Source organism: Lepisma saccharinum, chromosome 7 (genome assembly GCF_977018435.1).
Source record: "Lepisma saccharinum chromosome 7, izLepSacc3.1, whole genome shotgun sequence".
In the NCBI taxonomy this organism is placed as follows: Eukaryota; Metazoa; Arthropoda; class Insecta; order Zygentoma; family Lepismatidae; genus Lepisma; species Lepisma saccharinum.
This window is the reverse complement of record NC_139235.1, coordinates 38,874,511-38,902,357: the sequence shown is the minus strand read 5'-3', so window position 1 is coordinate 38,902,357 and position 27,847 is coordinate 38,874,511. Positions and strand designations below refer to the sequence as shown.

Below are 27,847 nucleotides of genomic sequence, written 5' to 3'. Positions count from 1 at the left end.
ATCTTACGTTTAATTTAAGGTGAGAAATACGTCGAGGGTATTGCAGAAATTGGCGAAATGGCAAGCACGGAGTTGACTAGTAGGTGTCGACTTCTAATGCGAAGTGGTCATCGCAGCGGGGAGTTCCGAGGTCGAATCTTGGGTTTGACTTTCTTTTTGAAAATTAAAAGATTAAAAATGATTCATTGAAAAGAAGAAAATGAAAAATGAGATATGAAAATAGTTTTAAAGAAAAAGTAAGTAGGGCATCTGACTGCCATGCGGAAGATACGGGTTCGATTCCAGTGGTAGCTAGATAATCTCAGCTGGGGAATTTTTCAGAACATGTCTCTGCACGAGACAGGTCTGGGGTTCATCTAGCCTCTGATAAAATGTGTACCTGACGCGGAAGGAGCATGGTGTTGATCAGATCGACCTCCAAAACGGCCGAGATCGTGAATATGTGGGACTCTACCTCCACACCCCCTATGAGTCTTCATGTGCATCTTTTTAAATATGAGAAGGCAGTCATTTTCTGCGGTAAAATCTTCCGAAAACGAAATATACCCAGTCTCGTGCTCGTCTCGTCATTTAGGTCTCCTTATCGGTATCGTCTCGTCCTTGAACTCGGGTTATTCCTGTCTCGTTGTTAGTCTAGTGCCGAAACTCTCGTCTCGAGTCTAACAATATATAAATAGTTCTTTATCTTCGCGACTGTGTTCACTTTTACGTCAAGGACACGTGATTTTGTACATGATGCGTTCAAATTCCAATATCAAGAACAAAACTTCAGTGTAATCAATTGAATACTCTGAATATGTTTTTCTTCATGCATTTTCTAATATGGCGGACGAAACTCGAGTGTTACTTTCGGTGACTTTCTGAACATTTCCAACAAACTTAATTTCTTTGAGATTTGTTTTCTAGTTGGCCACCAATACTCTTGTACACTTCTGGATTGTAACGTTATCATTAACTTTCAATGGGAACATTAAAATACAGGAATGTTTGTGACTGTTCTGTAGCATGCAGTTATGGCACAGCAAGAAAGGGAGGAGGGAGAAATGCATGTAAGTGGCTCCCTCTTTCTTCCTTCACCAAAAGTGATAACTGACATTCAAAGCGTGCTTCGATGACGCGACAAGGGCAAAGTGATTCAGCACGTTAACCACATAACAGCTGCTGCACAAAGTGAGCAACAGCAACAGTTTCAGCGAGGCCAGATGGAAGAGAGATCCTCACAGATAAAGGCAGCGAACACCACTTGATTGAACACTACAACTTTATAGAACGTGTACAACTCCACTCAGGCGATCCCAGTCGTTAGTTTTCAATGGTGTTGCTTATCAGTCGATGGTCTCACTTATTGGACCAAACTCAAGCACCTTTTTGGTAAAGCGCCATATTTCGTCATCTGACGTCAGGCTAAATACTTTCGTTTTTAGGCTAATTGAAGTGCATTTATGCCAGTCCCGAAACCAGGATTTTTTAGGGAGGGGCCAGATCCGAAAAAACAATATATATATATATTATGTGAAGAGATTACAAAATAGTTTAAATGTGTTTACCAAGTGTTCGATTTTACTTAATTCTTGCTTTATAATGATTAGTATTGATCAATAAAATTTCATGCTCATATTAGGGTCTCCCCGATGGCGTGCTGGTAACGTCGTCACCTTGTAAGCAAAGGGTCCTGGGTTTGATACCCGGAAGAGACTCATAGTGGTTCGGATTCCACTTTAAACTGTAGGTCCAGTCCCAATTAGCTTATCTGTGCATAAAAGTGGACTTGAACAAAATATCAAACTCATATTCATATTAGTCTTACATTTGTGATTTATCTTTATTTTGTATATGTTGCCATACGCAGGTTTTTTGGGGGGGAAGGGTTGGTGCGAACACTTGGAACAAAGTGAAGGTCAGGAATGCTGTGAGGTTGATTAAATTAGGTTATTTTGCGTTGCTTGTCTGCTAAGTTTGTCTAATTGCGACGATAAGGATGAGCGATGATATGATTAAATTGATGAAGGAACACAAAAAGAACGGCCCAGGCTAGGATTCGAACCCGGCTCCGTAGCGTGATGTGCTAACCACTCCGCCACGGGGGTGGGGGGGCTTTCTTTTCTTATATCAACTAACTAACTCTCTAGCCTTCTTAAACTAGAAGGGGGCCTCCCCGATGGCGCAGTGGTAACGTCGTCGCCTTATAATCAAGGGGTCCCGGGTTCGATACCCGGTGGAGGCACATGGCACAGTGGTTCGGATCCCACTTTAAACCGTAGGTCCAGTCCCGATTAGCCTTCCTGTACATAAAGTGGACTTAAAACACCAACTCAAACGAAACCAATTAAACTCGAAGGTTCATGGCTGCAGCAACACAGGCCTTCCATCTGTCCCTATCTTGAGCAAGATCTATATACTCTTTTCCGTCCGTACCGATTTCCTTTAGGTCCATCTCAACGTTGTCCCTCCATCTTCGTCTTGGCCTTCCTATAGGCCTCTTACCATCAGGTTTCCCAACAAGAATCCTGTGAACTCCTCTTTCCTCTCCCATTCGTGCCACATGGCCTGCCCACCTAAGTCTTCTTGATTTAATTATTCTAATAATATCTGGACATGAATACAAATTATGTAGTTCTAAATTATGTAACCTTCTCCACTCACCTGTCTCCTCATCCCTTTTAGGCCCAAATATTTTCCTAAGGATCTTATTTTCAAATACTCTCAATTTATGTTCCTCTTTCAATGTAAGGGACCAAGTTTCACACCCATATAATACTACAGGCAAAATTACTGTTTTGTATATTTTAACTTTTAGTTTCTTAGATATTAAACGAGAAGACAAAAGTTTATGAAGAGAGAAGTAACATGCATTTCCTGAATTAAGCCTACTTTTTATTTCCTATTTAATATAATTTTCATTTGTTAATATTACTCCTAAGTATTTGAATTTGGAAACTGGTTCAAACGAGTTGTTATCAATAATTAGATTTTGATTATTACCTAACACTTGGTTTCGGCCTGTAAGCATATATTTAGTTTTCTCTTCGTTAACTTCCAAACCTATCTCTTTAGCAGTTTTGAAAAATATTTTAGCATTATTCTTAATTGTATTTATATCATCCCCTAATAAGTCTACATCATCTGCATATGCTAACAACTGAGTCATACCATTTAATTTTAGTCCTTCGTTAGTTTTTTTTTACCTTCCTAACAGCATATTCTAAGGCAAAATTAAAGAGCAATGGAGATAATGCATCTCTTTGTTTTAACCCATCATGAATTGTAAATTTGTCAGACACATTAATACCCACACGAATTTTACTTTCTGTTTCACTGGTGCATACTTTTATCATACTAACAAGCTTCTTAGGTATTCCAAACTCGACTAATATATTATATAATTTATCTCTTTTGACCGAATCATATGCTTTTTTGAAATCAATGAATAGCTGATGGACATTTTGATTATATTCGCACTTTTTTTTAAGTGTCTGATGTGAAAAATTTGACCTGTAGTTGATCTGTTACGTTTAAATCCACATTGATAATCACCTATAATTTCATTAGCATATGGGTTTTTTCTTTTATCAGGACCACTGAAAAACCATGATAATTCTATGTTTTAAAAATATATATTTATATATTAAATTATATTTGTTAGCAATTATAATTAAAATAAAGAACATGCCTAAATGTGAATTTTAAAATACGAGATAATTTCGCATCACATTCGTAGTTCGAAAAAAGTCGAGACAGGGATCAACTGTTCCGAACAAATCGGTACGTTCGGAATCCTTACATCAATGCCAATATGCTAAAATTACCAAATATTGCACGCTGCTGACTTCTGGAGCCTGCCTCTCTATACAGCAAAGACATTTATTTGTGCAAGGACAATTAAAATTTGAAACTTTCACAATTTTTGGAAAATTGTCGATGTTGTTTTCGTAGCATTTTATAGGTTCACATTTAGATATTACAGTTGGAGGTGGGGGACATGGTCCCCATGGCCTCTCCCCTGGTTACGGGCCTGATTTATGCTAAGAGATTTAAGCCTATCAAGCCTAACCTAACAACAAGACGAAATACGGCGCTTGACCAAGAAGGTGTTTGAGTTTGGTGCGATAAATCATACCCTCAGTGGACTGACGAGCAGCTAGCGACAGTCTTAGCAACTTGGAAATACGTACATGCTAGCATCATCAAACCTGACCTACCTAACCTATTCACGTATGGATGAAAAAGCTTGAATAAACAAAGCTTAACCTGCCAAACCTATTTAAATGCTTATTTTTGCTATAATATGCCTTACGTTGATAGGTTAGGCAGGTCAGGTTTGATGCTGATAGCATGCACGTATTGGGTTTATCGCACAACGCGAGAACAACCTTGTGTTCTGACGTCAGACGAGGAGTGAGTACGTATGTTAGGTTTGGTTCTGTTAGCATAAATGCACTGTAAATGTATTATTTATGCTAAGAGAACTAAACCTAACAACCTGACAACTTAGGCATTTAGCCTAACAATAAACGCATTCGCCGGTGACGTCAGAACGCAAGATTGTCCTCGCGTTGTGCAATAAGGGAGATACGTATATACGTATTTCCCAAGTTTCTAAGACTGTCGCTAGCCGCTTGTAGTAAACTGAAGTCTGTTTGATTTTACGAACGACAGAGGCCTCTGGTGTGCTTTCTAGATTTTTATGTGAAAGTATATCAACACAAGTTACAGTTGAGCTGCAGAAAATGAAGAAGAAATGAGAAATCAATTTGTCATTATGTACTTTTCTGTAGAGGAACAATATATTTTAAAAATAAATAATGTTTGGCTCAATTATGCTATTAACTACCTAAAAGAATAGAAATGAAGCTGCTAAATAACAGGATAGAAAAAGTAATATGATCTGCCATCATGAATCAACCTACTTTTGCATTACAACAACCCACCATCGTGAGGTATACAAATTAGCGGAACCTTTTTCTAATGTGCAGAAAACTTATATAACTATAAAAACCACACTATTTTTACTTTATACTAGTATTCGCACAGTATTAGAACTGTAGGCTACATATTGCTGCATTTATTCCGCAATGCCGCTTGGGGGGGGGGGGGATGAACTTTTTTTGCCGTAGTTATAGCGGAAAAATTGAAAGCACATTTCCTCACTGTGCCCTGATACGAGTTTTCCTATATAGTTTGCAAGGTATCGAGCTTAAAGATATTTATTTGTAGAAATCGTTCTTCTATCCAACAACCTTTAAGAATCTGTCGCTTTATCTCGAGAATTTTCAAGATGGTCCCGTAATTCAAGATTGTAGCTAGTCAGGTCGGGCACATAACATCGGGAGAACGTAGAGTGGTGTAGATTAAGTGTGCAAAGGTTTGATACTTTAATCCAACGTGTAGCGATTTTTTCATCTTAAATACTGTTTATAAATTCCGCCTTGGCTGCAAACAGAAGCTAGCTTCTGTCATTTCTTGTTAAACGTGGCGTACATAAGCAACCCAACCAAAGCTAACGAACTGTTTTGGCCTCGTTTGATCAACGTATAATCATAATGAACTTTCTTCCCTCTTTGCAGAGACTTCGCGATTTTTATTCCGCAAGTAAAAAAGAAAAAGAAAAAAAAAGACGATCGTCACTTGACACTAGCGCCATTAATAGAGAGGAAGTTGGAAGCTTGCGTTTTTCCCCGCTAGGTGGTGCTTTTCGCAGCGCATGATGATGCCAACCTATTTGCAGTTGGTTACCGCAATTTCCTCCCCCGTTCTTTGCCAACAAAGTGAAGCTGTTGTTCGTCGTTTGTTCATTATTCGCGATCTCGCTGGTCTCCTAATTGCATTAATCTTGAGTTGACAAACTTGAAAGATGCGAAGTACAGACTGAGGGCTTCCTCTAAAGGGAGAGTGCGTACCCATAATGCACTTCGTATCTCTTCCTGCCTCCTAAAAGGGCCTTAACCGTAATTTGGATGCGCCATCTATTAAAGATGTTACTGGTAAGTTACCGTTTTTTAGCTAATTACATTTAAAAAAAAAACTAATCCTGCAACACTGACTCTTAATTCCATTCACGGTGAGGTTAAAAATAGCATACTTAGCTCAATATCAGAGCATATTTACTATCATTCATGGAAATCTATTACGAAAAAATGGTGCAAAGAACAATTAATATTAGAATAATGCCTGGTTCAAGGGGGGGGGGTGAATTCAGGCAGAAAATAACGATATGCTTTTTCTCCGTTTTGTCACATGCTTAATCGTGGCATGATTTTAAACAAATAACAGTACGAAAACAAATCAACACCTATGTCTAATCCGAGAATCGGACCCAAGAATCTTTACTTTGCGATGTTATATGTTAACTACTACAATAGAAATGCCGGGCCTCCCAGATGGCGCAGTGGTAGCGTCGTTGCCTTGTAATCAAGGGGTCCTGGGTTCGATACCAGGTGGGGGCACATAGTGGTTCGGATCCCACTTTAGACTGTAGGTCCAGTCTAAATTAGCCTTACTGTGCATAAAGTGGACTTAAAACACCAAATCAATCCAATCCAATAGAAATGCCTTACAGCCTACCTCCGTAACGGAGTGGTTAGCACAATTCCAATAGTAGCAGAAAAGTGACACATAATAACCTAATTCAAACAATCAATCAATCATTTCTTGCAGTTTTTTCTATAAAGCGAAGGCTGTCAATGTGGCTAATAGTCTGATTAATAGGATACTTATCTATCTTATGTACTAGAAACAATTCAGGACATATTATTCGGGCTAAACGACTTTCGTCTCCAGTTATTAAGATAGTTTATGTGGGATTGCTTGAATGAATTTGGGTAAAACTGGGCCTCACGACTTGGAAAAGTTTTCACACTGCCCGCTTGAAAAAGCATGGGTGTGTTAAGTTTCGTAATAAATTGTCTCCCCTCCTAGAGACATTTAAAATCTCCATTGAGTATATTGAACATGGAGGCTAAAAAACGTCTGCTGTCTACGAGAGGAGGCAGTTAATCCTCCACTGCATCAAATTCAAAACTGAAATGGTTACAGTGGGTTGCAGCAACGTAACTTGGAGTCAACTTTGAAGGGAAGGGGAGGGGACAGAACATGAACATCAGGTTCCAAGAGGTTAAAAAAACACCCCCAACATGTAATATGTGTCTGGGCATTTTGGGTTACGGCCTCGTTAAGTTACGCCTTTGGTGGGATGTTCTGTGTCATCCACCTTACGCTCCCGTTATGGTGTTACCAAGTTTTCACTCGTCCCTTCTTCGAGAACATTGAAACGATTCCTTGACGGAAAAACTGTCTTATCTAGTTCATTATGACTGGCTAAATATCCTGAGCAGGCTTATTTTTTAGGGTATAATTATTGTTCATATCAATCACATTCAGTGAAATTAAATTACTGCATAAATACGACTCTGAAAAGGAGAGGGAAATATTTTACCTGATACACTCTTTTATACATACCGAATGTTATGCCTTACTTCTTATGTTGTAGCATTTTACAGTATCTACAGCAGCAGTTGTTATTATTCAGATTGTAGCTCAAAAGTAGACCACTACTTTTCTTGATCTGATTATGCTTGAGTGCAGCGAAGAGAATTAAGAGGAAGAACAAGAGAAAAGTAGTGGCGACATCTATTTTCCATTTTTTCGTACACTACCAACCACCCTCTTTCAAAAGGCGACTGTGGAACTGATCTGACTGTTGATAGGGGATGGGATGTTTTGTCCTTTACACTCTTGCCGCTAGGGGGATCATGTAACAAGTCCAATGCTTGCTCGACCGTAAAGAGCCATCATTTAAATTTGAGCGAGTATTCTGTGAGATCGCGCGGCAGGAAGCGATGCGCTCTGGCGTCCGGAGATCGTATTACAGCTACCGATGGCAGCGCCAGGTGATAGGTGAGCGAGTTCCTATTGTTCCAGCTTTTTCTTCCACTTTTTTTCTTTAAACAGGGAGGGAGAACCAAGGACAGTCATTTGTTTCCAGAAGCTGCTCATGGTCGAGTAATCGAAGCGATATGAAAGCGAGCGTGCGTTGTTTATCCATCGGCGTGCGGGCCAAATTCAAGATTCCTGCAGATATGTGTGGGGTTGACACATTCCACTAGCCTTGAAATCTTGCTCTAACATATTTGTACAGTTACGTTCAAAGATACGTGGACACAGTGTTCAAATTGGACAAAATGGGGGAGTTTAGTATCTTTAGGTATTATATTAACTGTCGTGACCTTACCTACTAGATGTAGGCACTATTTAGAGTGTGTTCATTGAACTGAAAGAAAACGCCAAAAAAAGTTGTTGACAGCCTTTGTTCCAGCACATGCAAAAATTCAGTCCTCAAAACGCGAAAGGCGCAAGGGAGAAATTAATGGAAATAGTCATGGACAATTTTCCGAGCAGTATTTGTACGCAATGGAATGGAATAGATTTGAAACAAACTTAACAACAAAACAGTTGACAACCTCAGATCCATTATCACTACACTTTCGATTTTAAAATTATTCTGTTCCTCTCTATTTCAGTTGTCACCAGGTGGCGCCCTTTTCATATATTCAGAAAACGAGTTATTTAATAGCAGTAGTTTTTTAAAGAGATACTGAAATTAATTACGATTTAGCTTATAAAACTTACACCTTTATATTACAATATAATATTTATGAATCAGTGAATAATATTCACTCTCTTAGAAAGTTAACTCTAACCTAACTGTATACTTATTCTTGGTTCACTTATTTATTTTCCATCGCTTCTTCATTGTCACGGTTCATTGCGATGAGAATGAACCGTGAGAAGCTGAGATGATGCACAATCCACAGAGGATTCGGACGCCAGAACCTCGTTAGTCTGCCAAATGTAGCCCAGGATGTCGTGGAAGAGAGATTGACATTGGTGTGCCTTATTAAAAGGTCATCCCTTACATCTCACTTATTTTTGGGAGAACAAGAAAAGTAAAGTATCTCGCTTTCTCCTTCTCACTGAAATGGTTTACCACGTGCCTGGGCTTCCCAGAGAATGAGTTCTGCTGGAAAAGTATAAGTTAATACAGAAATATTTAGAATATGCTCAGACTAGTATTTTATTTGGAATATTTTTTCATTGTCAAAACTGCTTCTCTTTGGATTTTTACATAGATAATTTTCTTGGACCAACATCCGAGTACTGTGTTTAAACGTGTTTGCTCCTTGATATATATTCCGTCTAGTTAGTGTGTCCTACTGATCGCGAAAAACAAAATGTAAATGGGTAGGGAGTAAGGCTAGGATTTTTATGACCTTAAAATTGCAACAAAAAAGTCCTTTAAAGATGCATTTATGACCCAATACATGCAAGAAAATGCCCATTGACCTTAGAAAAATGACCTAAAAATTCTGAAAGATTTGTGAAACGAATGTATAAACTACCAAGAGAAATTCAAATTACAAATTAACGTTACAGTATCTATCACATGTTCATTGCGTATGGTAGTACAAGTAAGAAAGTTCACTTTTTGTCATCTTTTACACTTTAAGTACTGAGTTGCATTACACAACGAAAAACATATGCAAATTTTCAAAAGTGAATGATTGTCGGTAGTCGGACAAGAGAGCCTTTTGTACATGAAAGAAAATCTCTCGACTTGCACCGACACAACAGGAGCGTACTTGAAATGAACAATATTACTTGCTGTTAAGTCACTTTCAATTCCATGGAGTGCAAATTGCTTCCCTGACAAAATGTCCGATACAGAGCACAAAACTTTGTAGATACAATAATCCGTCTGGAGACAATGTATTTACTGATAGAAGGGGAAATCATATTGTTTGAGCTGAATTGTTACACATCTTGTGTCAACAATACTGCATAGAATTTCTTTGTTTCTTCAAACACAGTCGTTCAGAACTGCACTGAAGGCAATGAGACTTGAGTCGGGAACCTCTCCCCTTCAAAGAGTTACATTTGCATGTAAAATGCCTCTTCTTTCACCAAAGTGTAGAAAAATGCATAATATGACTTTTAAAAGGCTGAAAAATGACTTAAACGGTTTAAAAAGTTTAAAAAATTATTTTTACTCCAGAAAGAGTAAAAATGCCCTAACAAATAATTAACTTACGTGTAAAGCACGTTCCTGTCTACTTATGCAATGTTTCTGCCTTACCAAGAAGAAAAAAAAGATGCATTTGCATCATAACCCTAGCCCTGGTAATGACTTCTCTTCTTTGTTACCACTGAGAACTAAAATGTAAGCTTGAGATTGAGAATCACCGACAGAAAAATTAATAAAATAGACTGGACTTGGCCCAAGGTTTACTTTGCGAGGGTGAGTTGTGGAGAAGTCCTTCAGAAGGGTACCTTTTTTTTCCGTGCCCACAATGATCCTTCAAGTCAGAAGGATGAGTTTATCTTCCGACTCCAGTGTTGTCTTCCAGAAAACTTTTGTCGACAAACCACTGCATGGAGGCAACCTCTGGTCCTCATTAAACTCTCCTCTTGTCTGTGACACACTGTTTGAAGGGGGCCCTGTTGAATTTGTCCCGTGCAAACTTGCCTCACTCGTACCCTTCACCTGCTCGCACCGTTGCCAAACCTTCCCCCTTTTCCTCCACTAAATTGTTTTCGAGATTCCCCGGATCTGTGCATAGTGGCCAGGTCCTTTACCTTCGAGGACGTATGGTGGCAACAGCGAGCAACCGGAAGTGTCTAGTGCAACTTCTGGCGGCGCCACTGTTCAACGATGTTCGTTTGTCTTTTTGATGGGGAAGTTTTTCCTTTTTCTCTCTCTTTGGCCATTGGGTCGCCGACAAAACAATCGACTCAGAAGTATCGACTAGTCAACATCGATTTTGGAGTGCTTTCTACTCCCCTTACTGACCCCTATCCCCCTCCCTCCCTACTCTGAATCTGTTCTTTGTCGTTCCAATGGCAGTGTCGTGTTTCTTTGGGCAAAGGCGTGGGAAATGTTAACTGTTCTTGTGCGTGTGTAGAACCTTCGTTCAGCAGCTTGATAGTAACCTTTCTCAATGGAATAGGCTACTAGCCTTGGTATAGATCCCTCACCTTCAGCCTAACAAAAATTATTCAAACACTTACCTCATTGACTATCCATCTCAGCTTTACAATTGTTCTAATAAATACAGAGTATACAGTTCAGTATTATATAAACCTTCACTTGTCACTTCTTTCTTCGTATCATCTAACTCAAGAACTTAAAGATGCATCAAATTTCAAATGAAGTGACTTCTTCATTGAGAGAGCATATGTTGACAAGCAAGAAACTTACTTTTTCATAGTTACCGCTAGATGTCTCCTTGTAGTTAGTTTTTACTCAGTAATCGAAACTTCGCACAGGGAAAGATCCTGTGACAAAGGGGACCAATTATGGAGCACTTTCTTTGTGGATGCATTAAGGATGCTGTGTGGCGTACTTTTTAAACTAAACTTTACCTTTACATCCTGTCAACAAAGTACTCACACTCTAGATTGAATATTCAGAGTGAATTAGGTTAAGGGCACCTAACGACCTGTTGAGTGAGATGAGTCAAGGCAAGAAAAAGGTTTATAGTATCCTTGCCTTGACTTATCTCACCCAACAGGTCGTTAGGTGCCGGGGCTTGCCCCGAGTTAATAGCTTCCTGGAGATGAGGCGTGCTCGAAAGGATTATAGTATAGTGCGTAGTTAGAGATCGGTTAGTTCATTTGAACTCTCCAGTCTAACTATTGCCTATTTTTATGGGAGTAGGAAAATGTTTATTATCCAAACCATTATGACTTCTCGCCCTCGTAAATTCCAAAGTAATGACTCTTATAAATGTTATCACGCAGGTCCGTGGTGATACATGGATAGATACTTGAAAATAAGAAATATATACCAAACAGTATATTTTAAGGGCTCAAGAAGTCTACCACAACGTTAGTCACAAAATTTGAACAACGTAACATTATTGCAGCCTCATATATAACCTGGACTCTTTATTAATTCTGACTGACTGACTGATATTTGGCGATTGATGTCGTAAAGTTTCGTTTCCCTGACTTCCATTGGTGTGCTGGTTCTCAGGCGCTCTTCGTGCGGTATGGATTTTGTGATCGTTGCACCTGTTATTTGGAGTCCAGTCCATCTTGTGTTGAGTCTGTGGTCATTACAAGGACCGAATAGCTCCTTGCAAGGCAAATTGGATTCAGAAGAGACGCCAGGGGTGACTTACTAATTTGGAGAAGTCTTAATTTGGAACGGTCAATTTCTATAATTATTTCAAGTACGAACTAAATTTTTCTCATCCCTTTCAAGAAAAAAAGTACTTGGTACAAAGCAATTACAACTTTATTTTTTTCAGTTCTTTACATAAAAATATCATGTTTCACTTATGTCATCTATGAATCAGAAATATTGATCTCTAAAGCTTAATATCTGTAAAATGTAAATTAACTGTAAATACAAGGCGGATTAATACATTTTTAATTGATACAAAATGTTAGTTGGGACGATTGGGCTCTAAAGCCCTTTCTTTTATGTAAAGGCACCAGGACGAGTAGGGTAGTTCGATTCTGGTTCTGAATTACTTTAAACGTAATTTTTATCCCTATGTGGTTTCTCATTTACGTGCTTGTGGGAGTGATAATGATTCTTCCGTTTTCACGAAAAAAATAACAATTGAATTGTTATCCCTCCATATTGAAAAACAGGTGAACGCCCTTGTCAACTCATCAGGAGAATTACAAACTGAGTTCATTTCGCTTAAAATGTCTTCCGAAGCAGCAATTAAGTATGTAAAAATCAATCGCTTAGGATGAATTTATTACTCATGAGCGTCTTCTATACGCGGACATTTTAACGTACATTAACGGGCAACCTTTTTTTTTCCCCCTTGTAGGCGAGTTGGTCACAAATGCCCAACCCACTATCCAAACAGGTTTCATTTTTGTATTTTTTTGCGCCCATCACACCGAAACATGAAAATGAATTAGGAAAGAGTGGGGGGGGGGGGAGGAGTGAGACGGAGAAATAAAAGCGTACTGCGGAAGTATATGTGACAATTCCCTGGATTTGCATCCACCTCAGCTGTCCTTTACAGCATATGTTCCTTTCCTTTTTTTTTACCCCTTCTCAACTTCTAACCAAGAAAAAGCTGTCGAGCTTCGATAATTTCTCTCTCTCTCTCTCTATTTCGGTTATTCCATGTCGCCTCTCCTCTCTGTGTTGCTTAGCGTCCCACAATTATGGTCAACTTTGTGTGCAACCTCATGATCACAATTAATTCATCAGAGACCTTTGTCCAAACCACTACCGGATCAATAGTGTTGCCAGAACATAAACAGTGGGATTAAAAAAATGGCGCACTTTCCAGGTTTAGGGTAATTAGGTGATAAACCCGCTGTGCACAGTGAAACGCGATACCTCTGCCGAGGGATTAGCAGGCACGCAACATTAACGCATGAATTCCCTTCCCCTCCCAAGCTCTGCATTGTTTATGCGTGGTTGCGTATCCTCAAACGTTGTGGCTTTCCTCCCTCCCCAGCCCTTGCCCTTCTAGGGTACTTAATTTTCTCTTTCCCTCTCTTTTGTAAGTTAAATGCCACTTTATTTCTGCCCCTTTCTTTATTAACTTCGAAACGATTCGGAAAAGTTTAACTTTATTAGTGAAAGATATAACACAACTATGTAACCTTTTGAGTCCATGTGATCACAAAATTATAATTTTTCATAAATTGCTTGTGTACAACTAAGAACACAGGTATGGTACCTTAAACAACTACCTAATCATTGCAGATACAATACTAAAATAGACTTACTGACTTCAAAAATCTAGTCAACCACTATAGGCGTACAGGGTGTCTCACAAGTAATAGCCCAAACTGACACAGGTGAAAGTACACGATGGACCCAGATTAAATCATTAAATAAAATATCAGCTTTGAATGAAAAATAAGTTTATCTATCGTTTACAATCTGATACTTGGAAAAAATCTACGGTAATAGAAACTATCTTTTATGTTGCACATTCTTTTCAGATTTCTTTGGTTTTGTGTTCATTTTGGAAATATACATCCATATGCCTAGGTCTCCAATAACTTAAGGTTAATCCTATCATCTATTGATTCCACATGATGACATCTATCGATAGTTTATGAGTCCTGTACAGTAGGATGCTTAGGTATTGCGCGGCAAATTGTCCATGACTACTTTCACTAATTTTAACTCTTGCTTTCTATGTGGTTTTAAGGAATATATTTTTACGTATGCTGGTGCTGAGGTTTGTCACAAGCTTGTGTGTTGTTTTGCTTCAATTCTTAAAGCTCTAACTGCTTGAAACAAAGAGAATAAATACAGCGATGGATAATTTGACTGATAATACTTACGCATTCCACGGCACACCCTTTCTTGTCCAAGTAGACTGAACATCGAACGCAGACTACACTTTGAAACAAACTTTGACCTTGGAAATAAATTCTTGATAACATCTCTATTTTTATAGTTTGTTGTAGTTCTGTTTTGTATCATTAGTACTTACATACAAAACAATTAAAAAGCCGATTGGTCGAAATTAGAAGCCTATTTAGCTGACAGAAAATAATAATTCTAGTCCTCTTAATTCAAGTTTCTTTGAATTAAAACATGCAGTTAAAAAAATTTAATTCATCTTTCCAATAGTGCGCATAATAAAATCATATTGACTTACCTTTTTGGATCTGTAAACTCGAAAGTTCATATAGAACTTGAGAACATGGAGTTAAGCTACTTTCAGCTATTTTGTATTTGCTGTAATTCGTATATGGGCGATCTATTTGTGTACATAGTGTCAAAGGTAAGAAAAGGAATCCAGTTGATAAAATTAATAGTTACAATAAATATGCATTGATACAAATTACTTGTCACTGGTACGAGGAATTCAAGTTGGAATTTTCGTGGGTCGTAGAATAGAAGAACACGCAAATTTCCATAAAACGACAATTTTTTTGCAATTCAGGCTTTCATAGGATAAGTGAACGGAAGTTAGCTCACATGTAGACAATTAATTGCATCAAAGCGTTAAAATTTTAATTGTAAATCTTCAGAAAGTCAAGGCCCTCTTTGTGGCGCCACCTAGTCAGTGATATAATAAGTGCTTTGTCTTCTATTGCTAGACCTACATGTACTTTTCGAAGACCTTGCTGTTTCCCAGCTACATCTTTCCAGAAGCACATGCTACTCATTTCTGTGCAAATGAAGATGAAAATCCTTGCTGTGTGCTGTTTCAAGCTTCTTTTTCCTCTCTCTCAATATCGTGGGCGAACTGTAACGTCCGTGTTCTTACATTTTTATGGCAGAACGTGTGTGTAGAATAGTCTTTAAAGTACTAAGAAAATCACATTACCACAGTTCTGGTAGTAAAAACATTCTCATGCGTCTTGTTTCGAGCTGTTATCGCAAGCAGGAAATTAAGGTAGCGTATCAGTAACAGAGAAAGAAGTAACTCCCCCGAAGGCTAAATGGACTTGCCGTCATACATCATGCTGATAAAAATAATATAACTCCTAACCTTCGCTCAGTGTTGCCAATGCAGTGATTTTACTGAACTTCTAGCGTAATCTTTGTACTTCTTTGGTGGCGATATTTACTAGTGGTTTTGAGTTTCGTGTTTAATGTTATTGGTCTGATGGGCACGGGCGTCGGTAGCGGGTGGACACAGGAACACATGCCCCCAATACATTATGATATTGGTGCATTATACACTGTGACCCCAACACTTGACTTTGTGATCATTTTATTCAAGTAAGGTATACAAGAGGAAGAGAGATGAAGTAATGAAAAAATAACAAATGTATGTTTTTACTTTTGGATACTAAAACTCCCATATATCGAAATAAGAAAGTTCAAGAATGTCAATGAAACAAAATATAAAAATAAAAATATTGAATATTGAAATTTCAAAGCACTGAAATATATTTCAAATTACAACGATAAAGAAAAAACAAAATTATGAAATTTCTAAATTCTGAAATATTGAAATTTATTATACGCGTAACTTCATATTTTGGTAGGTTAAAAAATCACCTAACAAAATAATGAAACATTTAAATACTTGAAAACAGAAACTCCTAAATCCTCAATTAAATAAATGTCAAGACATCAAAATGCAGAATGTTGAAATAAACGTAAACATAATATTGAATTACCTAAATATCAACATCTGAAATATTAAAATACCGGCTTTTGGTTGGTTGCTTCTGTGTATGGAAATATTCAATTTGTAATATTTGTATTTTGTACTTTTTGTTATTTTACCTCGGTTTTCTATCACATTTGGCTAATAGCTACGATGAGGATGAGTGATGAATAAAACTGATGATGTGGCACTCAACATAGAACACTGCAAGTCGACCTAACGCTTGATCACCCAGGCTACGATATATTCAATTTTCAATATTTAATATTCTGGGAATATTGCATGTATCTATATGTATTTTCTGTGTATAATGTCTACAAACTTTGCAAAAGTTGCAAAAATTACTATTCCTCAATATTTCCGTTGTATCTAAATAGAGATAAACGGATTTACTGGTTTTCATTCAAGTTCAATGATTTCTAGTGATTTTAACTGTGATAAGGTGGAAATTTTAATCACGGCATTGGCAACGCTGCATCCAAGTTAAAGCCACGACATTGAGAATCATAATAGGCAAGAAATTCAACCCAAATGAACGCTCCGTTAACAGGGAGTTGCAGGTTTTTTATCCTTCAGTTTTTGCTACCGGTGCGTGGTCTTTGTGGGTGTGTCAAAGCCATATAAATCAAACTGAGCTTCTGCTGTTATGAAGTTATTCATTTCACATGTGTGGTGGCAACAGGATTGCTTGGGTTTGTATAACTCGACTTGACATTTTCGTGCTAATAACATGCACCTCGAAACTGGGTACAGACACGAACGTCTCGGAACCGGTATACGGCCGAAATGGGTAGATACGTTACCAGACAAGACTTCATTGTGGTCTGATGTGAATAATTATGATATATTAGCAGGCCTTGTTCGTTCTTGAGGGAAATTTATTTATTAATACGAAGAGGGCGACACCTAGGATTGTTGGATTTGTTCATTACGATGCACGTTGCTGTTTGAACTTCTCGTGTGGGTAACTTCTGGGGATTTTTCTTTGTCATGCTTCAAGACAACTTGTTAGCCAAGCAAAATTGGCTCTGTATTTATTGTGGTTGGTTAAAAAGATCACACGAGAATATACCAAACCTCTTCCTTTTCTTTACGTGTGTCGCCACAAATTTATTCGTTGCAAGTTAAATTGGAATTTTAATTATACTTTTTTTTTTGGACACATTTATTTTGCATTATCATGTTAACTTTTTACTAATGAGTTAACCATTCGTTAAAATGTAATCAGTCCATAAAAAATCTCCGTAATGTTAGTGTAGTTACAGCAGGCCTTGTAAAAACTAATTAATATCGATGTCTGATATAGAGTTGAGTAAGCTAAAAGAAAGTAACGAGTTACAGTTACAGTGCTTCCAAAAGTAACACGTTACCGTTACTTTGTCTTACAGTAAGGATATTTAACTTTGCAGTGGAAGCGATTAGGGGAGGCGTAAGGGGGGGCAGTTGCCCTCCCACTTTTTGCCTCTTTTGTCCCCACATTATGCTAAACCTTATCTACAAGGAAACTAAACTGTCCCTGCTCTCCCCCCAGTTTTGGAACCCAATCTGTTTAACTGTTTATTCAAGTAACACAAACATAATATCTGTTCTCTGTAGTGCATGCTTTCCCATTGTAATTTCACATGCACAAGAGTTTGAAACAACACAATAAAACATGTTAAACTGGCAAATTAATTCTCTACTTGAGAATTTATCAAGTTAATGCAAAGTAACGAAGTACAGTTGCAATTACTAAAACAATTTTGTTAACGCGTTACTAACGCAAGTGCCGAAAACAGGGCCGGCCCTAGGGAGGGGCAGGCAACTCAGGCACTCGCCCTAGGTCCCACAGTTCATGGAGCCCCGCGCCAGATAAAAATCATTGTTTGTGTGCGGTTTATTAAGTATCTGGTGCTTCAAATTAAGAAACTAATCCTATTTCTTATTGATTTCATGGATTCTTTTGACGTCCTTAAAAATATCCACGATTACTGAAGTCATACGTGTCTAGACAAAGTACTTTATAAAAATCGTGTTAAAATATTTTAATGAAAAATAGTTAATTTGCACAATTATTTAATTATATGTGAAATCAAGAAGTGAAAATATTATTCTATATGAAACAGTGTAACTTCGAATCTAGGACAATTGCGATGATGCCAAAATCACGGACAATTCCGATGATTTTGACGGTGAAGGTAATTTTAAAATTAATGGTAGGACAAATGCGACGATCAGGATGACTAACCCACAGGTGCACCATAATTGACAACCCTTCATTCCTCCCCAAAGTCTGAAATCACAGAAAGTAGAAAGTTGAATCCAAGCGTCTGCTTATCTGTCCTGCGGAATACAGGTTTTCTATGCAGGTGTCACAAATAGCTACGTATCTGGAATGGTGTCGTCCTAATTGCGAACAGTCCTAATTGCGAACACTTCCTACCTGAACAGGAATACATTCGAAGGTGTGCGTCCTAATTGCGAACACATTTTCTTCCCTTGTGACCTACAACTTTCTCTCCATTTCCTGAGTCCTTTTACCTATATTTTAAAAGAGACTCAGTGTCAGACTTGAGACTGGTCAGTGGCCTGTGGGTCACTCACTGGTGGTGTAAAAGTTGCACATGAAATTGAAGCATGTCAGATGTAACATAAAATCCGACATGATTAAAGCCTTCGTCGAAGTACATACATTATACATATTGTACAAAAATAGCTTATCTAATATATAATACAATTAATGACTTTGTCAATTAATAATGCGGTGAACGTTACCTAGTCACATTTCAAAATATATGATATTGTTCTTAGAAAAATAGGGATATCACCAGTCTCCTTGTATTTGTCGGTGCTTCCTACTATCCTCTCGTCCAACAAAACATATATTTTCTTCCGCTTGACACCTTCCATGTTCAATTCCATTCTCATAATTATATCATTTGACTTTTCTGCCTCAGCCTCTAAGCATTCAATGAGCTCTGCCACTCTTCGATATGGCTTACCAAGCTCGCTGTTGATTTTATGATTCCATCCCTCCACTGCATTATTTGTCTGGTGCCTCCTGTTGAAACAGTTCCACATATCTTTTGGCAGTAAGGGGTTTTTCGAGCCACCGGTGCACAAAATAGTCGAAGAACTTCACAAGGTTTTCATTACGAGGAGCTTGCTCGTAAATACGTAGCCATCCTTCTTCAAGATCTTCTAGGTTTAGAAAAGCTAAAGACGCTCAGATACGAATGTTCCTCTTTATTTCTTCATCTTCATTGTAAGATGTCATGCGAATTTCTTGAACTTTGCTTCAAAGACTTTGTGTAATGTGGAAAGAAACAACCGTGAATGTTAATCTCCGTTAAAACTTCTTTTAAAGCCTCGAAGTCAATATTCACCGTTTCAGGGTTCCATTCTATCAAGATTAATCGATACAATCGTAAATGAATGTCTTTCTTCTTGTCTGGTGAAAACGCAAAGACAAGAGGTACAACATTTACTTCTAAATTCGTACGTCCCAAGTCTGGATGTATGGTGTATATCTGAGAAAACTGGCTAGCACAGCTTATGAACGTTTCATCCATAAAAGAATGTGTTTGGGTCTTCAAAGTCTCTCTTCTTTCGATGCTGGCAAAGACCAGAATTCTCGTGTCTTACCCTTAGCCTACCTGTTTTTAAAAACAGGCTTTCAGCTCTATGTGTTCGCAATTAGGACTTGGAAATATTTCTCAGTTTCATGCGTTCGCAATTAGGACGATTCAGGCACTGTTCGCAATTAGGACGCAACCATCTGGAATACCTCACCCACCCCCTGTCTAGCAGGGAAAGTTTGCTAAGGGGTGAAGCTTTAAAAATCTGCCATTGCTGATCCACACTTGCTCTGGTTGACTTCACTTGGTAGTAATTCGGATAGCATGCTTAATTATGGAAGTTATTCAAACGGAGAAAGGAAAACCTTCCGCGCTGTACGATGGTCATTCTTATCGTCAAGTTGCTGCAAATAAGAAGAATGTCAATGTTACGTGGCTGTGTCTGCAGGGGAAAGCTAAACATTGTAAGGGATGGTAAGTGAGTAACAACAACCTAACCTAACCTTGCCAGTCTCAAGCCTGGAGAAAGTGTGAGAGGAATCAGTGTTCTATTCGAAAATATCATCAATATTTCACATAATTCTCTTGTAAGAGGTATTGTACGGGGTATTAAGTCAACCTTCAATTTGATAGAAGATTTAAAATGTCATCGCAATTGTCCACTCGCCCTTTCACTTCTAACTGTGCTCATCGCAATTGTCCGCCATCGCAATTGTCCGGCTACCGTAACTTCACTACAGTGTCAAAATTAAATGAGAAGTAAACGAATGAGATTAGTGGAGAATGCTATTGGATACGATTAAAAATTGCCACTTTGATACGTAAAAAATATAATAATTTGATATTGAAATCACCCAGTTTTTTAATTCAATATAATGAACGTCTGTGACACATTGGAAATGAATGGAAACACAAATTCTTGGCTTTAACCTTCAACATGTTCTATTTACTGCTCTTAGATAATACGAAATATATATATATATAAATTAATTTGTAATAGTATATATTGTGACTAGGACACCTATATGTGACTTTCTCAGACTTCTGAAAAATTTGCTTATAGGTCCCAGGCCTGGCCGAAAATGTAACACGTTATTCGTGGCACGTTACTCCACAATTCTGGTCAGATCTAAAATAATTGTACATAAGTTTGTTTCATTCTATTCAATGATTTTCTTTTAATGAGAAGCTGTCATGATAAAGCAAATGGGGCACAGTCTCGTCTAGTGATTGAGAGGATCTGTCTTGTTCTCGGTTTCTCGTCGAGCCGAAAATGCTTTCCTCGTTCTCGGCCGTTTGCTATCGGCTATCTTCCAATATTTTACTTCACTGGGTTCTCAACAGTATTGGATTTAGTTCTTGAACATATTTTGTCTTGATCAATAGAAGATGTGGAAGGTTACAATTTTACAATTACAGTAAAACCTCATTAATCCGGACTAATAGAGGGGATAAGTTGATCGGTTTAACGAAAGTCCGGATTAACTTAAATAACCTAAAAGAACAGTAGAAAGTGCATTAAAACTCCGTTTATAGCAACACAACGCGTTTATTATGGTGTATTTAAAGGGCATAGGCCTAAATACACTATGCAGTAGAGTACAAAGTGTGCGGAAAACAGAATTTCATCAGTGGTTGACTGCCTTTTCTTTGGGAACTTCTCTTGTTGACTTCTAGCCACATTTAATTCAAATCCTTGCATTCTGCTTTTTTTTCTGTCCGGATTAAGCAAAGTCTGGCTTATCAGGGTCCGGATTAACGAGGTTTTACTGTACTTTTAAATTAAACATTGTTGATATTATGTTTCAATTTAAAAAAAAATATGAAAGAAAATCGTTACTTCCTTGTTTATACCCATTAATTGCGTGGACTTCTTTTGTCATTCCAGGTCTAATATCTAAATGCGTAAACTGATCTAGTTCATAGAGTTGCCTCAATACAAGTTCTACTCAGCAACCAAGACTTGCCTTTTTTTTTGCAATCAGAACTTGAATCAGTTATTAAGTCACCATGTAGCTTGGGACAGTATGCGCACACGAGTCTGTGTCGCTTGCACCGAGGGTTCTTATCGGTTCATATCCGCCGCGACATATTTCAAGACCTTCCTTGGTGGGTTTTCCCACAATCCGGAGTGTCATTACCGCCGCGCGCACGTGTGTCTATGACGTTGCCCAACTGGCGCTGTGTTTATCTTCGATTGAAAAGGAAGGTGATTGGTAAATGAATGTAAGATGAAAGTATGTATGAGTGATCTACTTTGGGAAATTAGTATTTATGTAAAACTGAGACTTGTAAGAGACGACAAGATGGCTGAGAATATGAAAATATCAATACATCGAAAAGGACAAATGTGTTGAGTGTGTTCTTTCGAAGTACAGAAGCTCAGGCGATCTTCGAGCATGCCTTCGAGCATTTGCATACCTACAAGAATTCAAATAACGTTTGTACTGTTCTTGTGCAAGTGTATCGAAATATTGTGTTTATATATACGTAGCTATTACTTATATAATGTTTGCAAAAAATAACACTGTATTTACAATGCTTTTTTGACGATTAACGATAAATGATTAATAGTTAATATTCTGATGCTGATTTATGTATTTTGTGTTGTGGAATAAAATTGATACAAGTAATCCTGTGTAACGTCTTTTGAAATAAGTAAAGATAAGTCATATTTGACTCTGTGGATAGGTTTAACATTTCAGTGTAAACACAGCTGTGCAACGTCATAAACATACGTTTGATTTTATGTTTTAAGTCCACTTTATGCACTATGCACCATGTGGCCATAAACACACGTGCGCGCGGCGGCGATGACACTCTGGATTGTGGGAAAACCAGCCGAGGAAGGTCTTGACATATGTCACGGCGGAAATGAACCGATAAGAAGCCTCGGCGCAAACGACACGACACCTGCGCACACAGCCAGTAATATTATGATCACATCAAGTATGTGCAATGATAGTATGTGGATTTATTTATATTGTTTGAATTGTTGTTTTAAGTCCACTTTATGCACATAAAGGCTAATAGGGACTAGATATAAAGTTGGGATCCAAACCACTATGTGCTCGGATTTATTTATATTGTTCTGCATATAGTCATGATTATACACAAATTATAATTATGAAGAAGGTAGGCTACATGTTGTATCGCAAATGTTAGTTATCATCCAGCGCACTTGAACTGCTGATAGTCAACATCATGGTATTTTTTAAAAAGGTCATTAGATTACATAATAAGCCTTGATACAAAAGAGTTGACTACAGAAATTATGGTCTAAGGCCAACTATTTCGGATAACAACCAACTAACACAGTAATTTGAAGCTCCTTTTTAATAGCATTAATGCTTACTCATTTCTGGTAACCAAATATTTGTTTAAATAACTACAAGTAAATTATTGTTCACCACTACCAAATGATTTTAGCAATCTTGCACATTTATTTTCAGTTACCAAAAAAAATTGGTCGAAGTTACCATATTTGGCAAAAGCTACAAAATTCTTTATTTATGGTTATCAAAAAGTTTAACCAAATGTGTTTTGTTAATTCTGTGATTACGTTAATGAACTTAATTTCATTGAGACAGTTTTTAGGAACATATTTATGGTGTTCAACTGTATAATTATTATCTATCTTTATCCATGATAAAACACTCACGTTGAAAGTTGGGAATTCCCTTGTGTCCAAATGATGTACTGTGATAACGTGATATATTCAATTTACGGGACGGAAACTATGTTTCAATTCATTAAACTATTTTGATATTGAAAGCAATATAAGTTGTGAATTACGAAATTAAACTGAGTTTTGCAATATCTGAAAAAAAATATAGCAACATTCGAGTTTAACTCATTTCCAACAGGAAATACACACAGTAAAAATGTTCTTCCCAATATAATTAACTCTATGACTTGGTCTTGAAACAAAATACTCTCCTTTTTGTAATCCTAGGACGTGCAACAACCAATAAGACCCCATGGATACAAAGAAGGCTCTTTTTAGAACAGTAGTGTATGTGATTAAAATCTTTGACTGAAGGTAAATATTTGATTATACGGCCTTTCACTTCTTTAAAAGCGACAAGCCAACCATCATTAGTTCTATGACGATGCTTTGTACCACAAGAAGCTCTTATTTCCTTTATCTGCGAGGTTGTTTACAAGTTACTTGTGGATTGAAGAGTTCTGGACTTTTTTTTTTCTTTTTGCGAGAGTGGTTTCGCTGTGTACGTTCTTGTCACACTACATTAGTCTTTTAAGCCCGAAACAGAGATCTGCCAATGGCGGCAGCACCGTCGGAGTTGTGTTTCTAAAAGATTTCTTCTTATTGAGTAACTCGAAATGTTTGCAGTTGACTTCTGTAGTTGTTTATAGAATGGCTCTTATCTTTTGGGCTAATTGGATAAACTCTTGAAGCAAAGCATGTTATTTATTCTCTTAGTGTCAATTTCTGTAATCACATTGCTTTGAACGTTCATGATTCCTGAATGATCTTGACGTACGGTTGCATGTATATAGTGACTGCAAACAACATACGTCATCCGAACGTTACGTTCCCATTGTGCACTTCAATGGGGTACGTTTAATCTTGTTTGTAAATGAGTGCTTCATTCAATTTTATGCGAGACTCGCTTTCTCTTATTATTTGGATATATGACTCTTACATACACTGATGAATTTCGTAAGAGATTTGGCAATACGTGTTTATCCTAGTTCGCATAAACAAACACGTTCCCAGTGAAAAACCTACGATTGTTACGTAACTATTAAAATACTCATAAAATGTACTAAAAGCAGCAAAATTTGCATAATCCTCTGCCCTTTTGAAAGACAAAATGAAAAAAATATTAGGCATAAGGTTACTGTTCTATTTTAGAATAATAGGCCTAATAGTAGTAGAAGTGTTTTCTGATTTGTTAGTTTCTTTCTGAACTATTGGTGTATACATATATGGATCTACACATTGATTTATAGGATCGTCAAACATTTAAAAAGTGCTAGAATTATATTTTTAACTTTCAATTAGACATTTGTACTTTAATGTAATACGCTTCACTAAAAAATATTGCTTTCTTGTATTGCGTGCAATATACTTGACAATAAAAACAGATATTTATAATTTTCTTAACTTGTACAAAAATCCAAAATTTAAATAACTAAAATGTATGCTAGTTTAAGATGAGTTTTTCTTAATAAAATTCAACATTATGCGAATTTTACAAAAGTTAAAACCACAAGTTTCATGCTGGTTTTCTTTCTTATTCAAATGTAAGAGCAAAAATATAATTGTTTCTTCGATTACTAAGGAGTCCTTAGTAAGGACGTTATTGCAGATGGAAATTACTCTTTGTTCCTCGCAAAATTTTATTGAATTTCAAGGATTATAAGGTGTGTGTGTGTGTGTGTGTGTGCGTGCATGCTCGCGTAGTACAAATAAAGCTGTTCGCAAAAAGCTTTTCTATAATACCTCCTGAAGCTCTGTAATTCCAGTTCGTCTGTATGGTACCGGTGATTGCGTGCCAAAACTGGGAGAGGGAGGATAGTTGACTATTTCTTGGCAGGCTTAGCATTAAGAGGTCATAGTGCGGGGACAAAAGTAGAGGGGGGGGGGGGGCAACTGCAATCACCCTGCCTCTTATAATGCAAAGACAGTTTAACACGTCGGGTAAATTCTGTACCTTGCTTTTCAGTCGTATCGTTTCATAGATGATTCGTTCTCTCGAGGTTAGTGAAACTTGTTACAAAACTAACCTACGTATGTTTTTGTACGATCATTTTCAACTCCTTTTTATCATCTTGGCATTGATTAAATAACATAACCAGATGTCGGCACACCTGGTACTGATCTCTAACACGACCAATGTTGCCAGTACACCTCGTAATTAAAAAGAAATTCACGATTACAACACTATAAATGGTGTGTAATCCATAAGATTCGTATTTTTTTTATTCGATAAATACACCATCGATCGAAAATTTTTGCAAGCGACTCCACTTTTATCCATGTTTCTTTACACTTCGTACAAAAACTTTTCAACAGCTTATTTTTTTTTGCGCATTTTTGCATAGATAATCTTTGAATCTTTGACTTTTTTAATGTGGAACAGGTAGGCTATACACATGGAAACAGTTAATTTTAATACCATATTGCTTAGAGTTAATTAATATATAATTTTACTTTAAAGTGAAAATTCTTTATTTTTAAGGGGACGATAAGACCCACCTTTCGAGAAAAAAGAATATTCAATTAAAATTTAATCCTCCCTAATACAAGAAGTACGATTATTAACATCTCCTATAATAAAAATCAATATTTCATATATTTAATAAATCCCAATCGCTTTTTGTACACAAGTTAGGTATGTTCCAAGACTCAGCTGCGTGACTCTCTTGGACACCCTGTATTTTAAATTGTGATTCCATGTGCTAATATTATTTTGAGAAAATCGATTGAAATATCAAGTTAATATTGCGTAGCTTATAATAACATTAATGATGATGGACTTGCATTGTTATTGTTAACACTTGAAACTTTGAAATGCTGTTGCCAGCGACATCTTTCTTTGAGTTTTCTCACTTATTTCCCCATATATCCATGTTCGGATATAACCAGAGATCCATGACTCGGGTTTCAACGAAACGATTGTTCACCAAAACCAAATTATTTTAGTAATCGACCATATTGCTTAGAGTTACCAAACAATTTAGTCAAAATTACCAAATTTTTGGATTGCTTTTACCAAAAAGCCTAAATAAACGTGTTTGGCTGTTTCAAATATATTATTTTTTTGTGTGTAGATTATAATCATTGACATCTTGATCTAACGCCCTGTTTTTCTCTGTCGTTGCAGGATGCAGCAGCAGCAACTCCAAGCGCAGTTAGGACATTCCTCACGGCGCCCCGAAAGTACGGACAGCCGCCCCAATTCGGAAGGGACGACGCCCACGCCCCACAGCCCCGCAGCCGCCAGCACAACGTCCGATTCCAGCATCAGCATGGGTGCGCACTCGCCCCTCCCCTCCGCATCGACAGCCCCGCCCCCCGTCATCCACAGGCCGTTCTCCCCGCCAAGGCTCTCATGATATCGGCCGCCCCTTTTCACCTGCTGGTGACCTCCCCCGCCTCCGAACGTCTGGTCAAGTGACGCAACAGGGCCTAACTGAACAGCAATCGCAATAGGTGATAAGCTACAAAGCTATAAAACGAGCACTGGAACCTTTAAGATAATAGTCCAACGATAAGGATTATGGTTGGGAAGAAAAGTGTTGCCGTTTCGAAAGACCTTTACATAGTTGATGCAAATTGACATGTTCAAATGTGGTTAAACTGCATGCGTGTACAAGTCGCATATAGGTGCTGTAATGCTTTGTTAAATTACTCAAATCGGATCACCTAGACGTGCAATAACTGTATCTTTAAATTTCTTTTATATTACTATCCTTCTTCAAAGAATGTATTTCACACTGTATAAAATATAGTACGTACAGCAACTGTCTCGTACAGTGGGATCCGTGCAAATTGTCCATGACTATTTCCATTAATTTTTCTCTTACATCCTATGTTTTTCTAAGCTATGGATATTTATGTATGCTGGTGCAGAAGTTGTCAACAGCTTGTCTTGAGTTTTCTTTTAATTCTTGAAGCTCTTATTGGGTCAAATAAAGTGCACGAACATGGTGATGGACAATTTGCACGGCAATACGCATGGATCCCATATATTATAATTATTGTGGAATTTCTAGATAATTGTTATTCTCAGGTACGGGCCGCAACGTTCGGACAAAATTTTAACTCCACGCTCAGATAGAAGTTTTGTTAATTTATGTACTATTATTTTATGAATACGTTATTGAAACTTTGTATTTTGTAATTAACTTAGGTAGAAATTGAGACATCAATTCTTTACAATGTGTGGTTCCATATGCCAATGTTTGTTGTCAAACTGGTTAATATTGTTTGAAAGTTTACAGCACTATCTTCGACATAAATGCAGTTGTAGTTAACAATGTTGGCCCATTTCGAACTTCGTTCCCAGAAGATATAAATATACAATTCCAGCAGGTGATTTGTGTGACTTTTAAAAAGACCTGTTACTGTGTTTGTGAATGACCGGTGAGCTAATCATAGACTAAAGAAAACGAGATGCGGGATAATTCGACAAACAAACGCTT

At 37.5% G+C, this 27,847-nt stretch overlaps 1 protein-coding gene across 1 annotated transcript in view; it reads left to right on the top strand.

The window, feature by feature from the left end:
- LOC145990200 (homeobox protein SIX6-like) overlaps window positions 1–26,825 on the top strand; it is a 150,086-nt gene extending 123,261 nt beyond the window's left edge. Inside the window, exon 2 of the mRNA XM_083125863.1 lies at window positions 26,527–26,825. Coding sequence (XP_082981989.1) covers window positions 26,527–26,758 — 232 coding nt within the window. The 3' untranslated portion in view covers window positions 26,759–26,825. The remainder of the gene's footprint in view (window positions 1–26,526) is intronic.
- The last annotated feature ends 1,022 nt before the right edge of the window (window positions 26,826–27,847 follow it).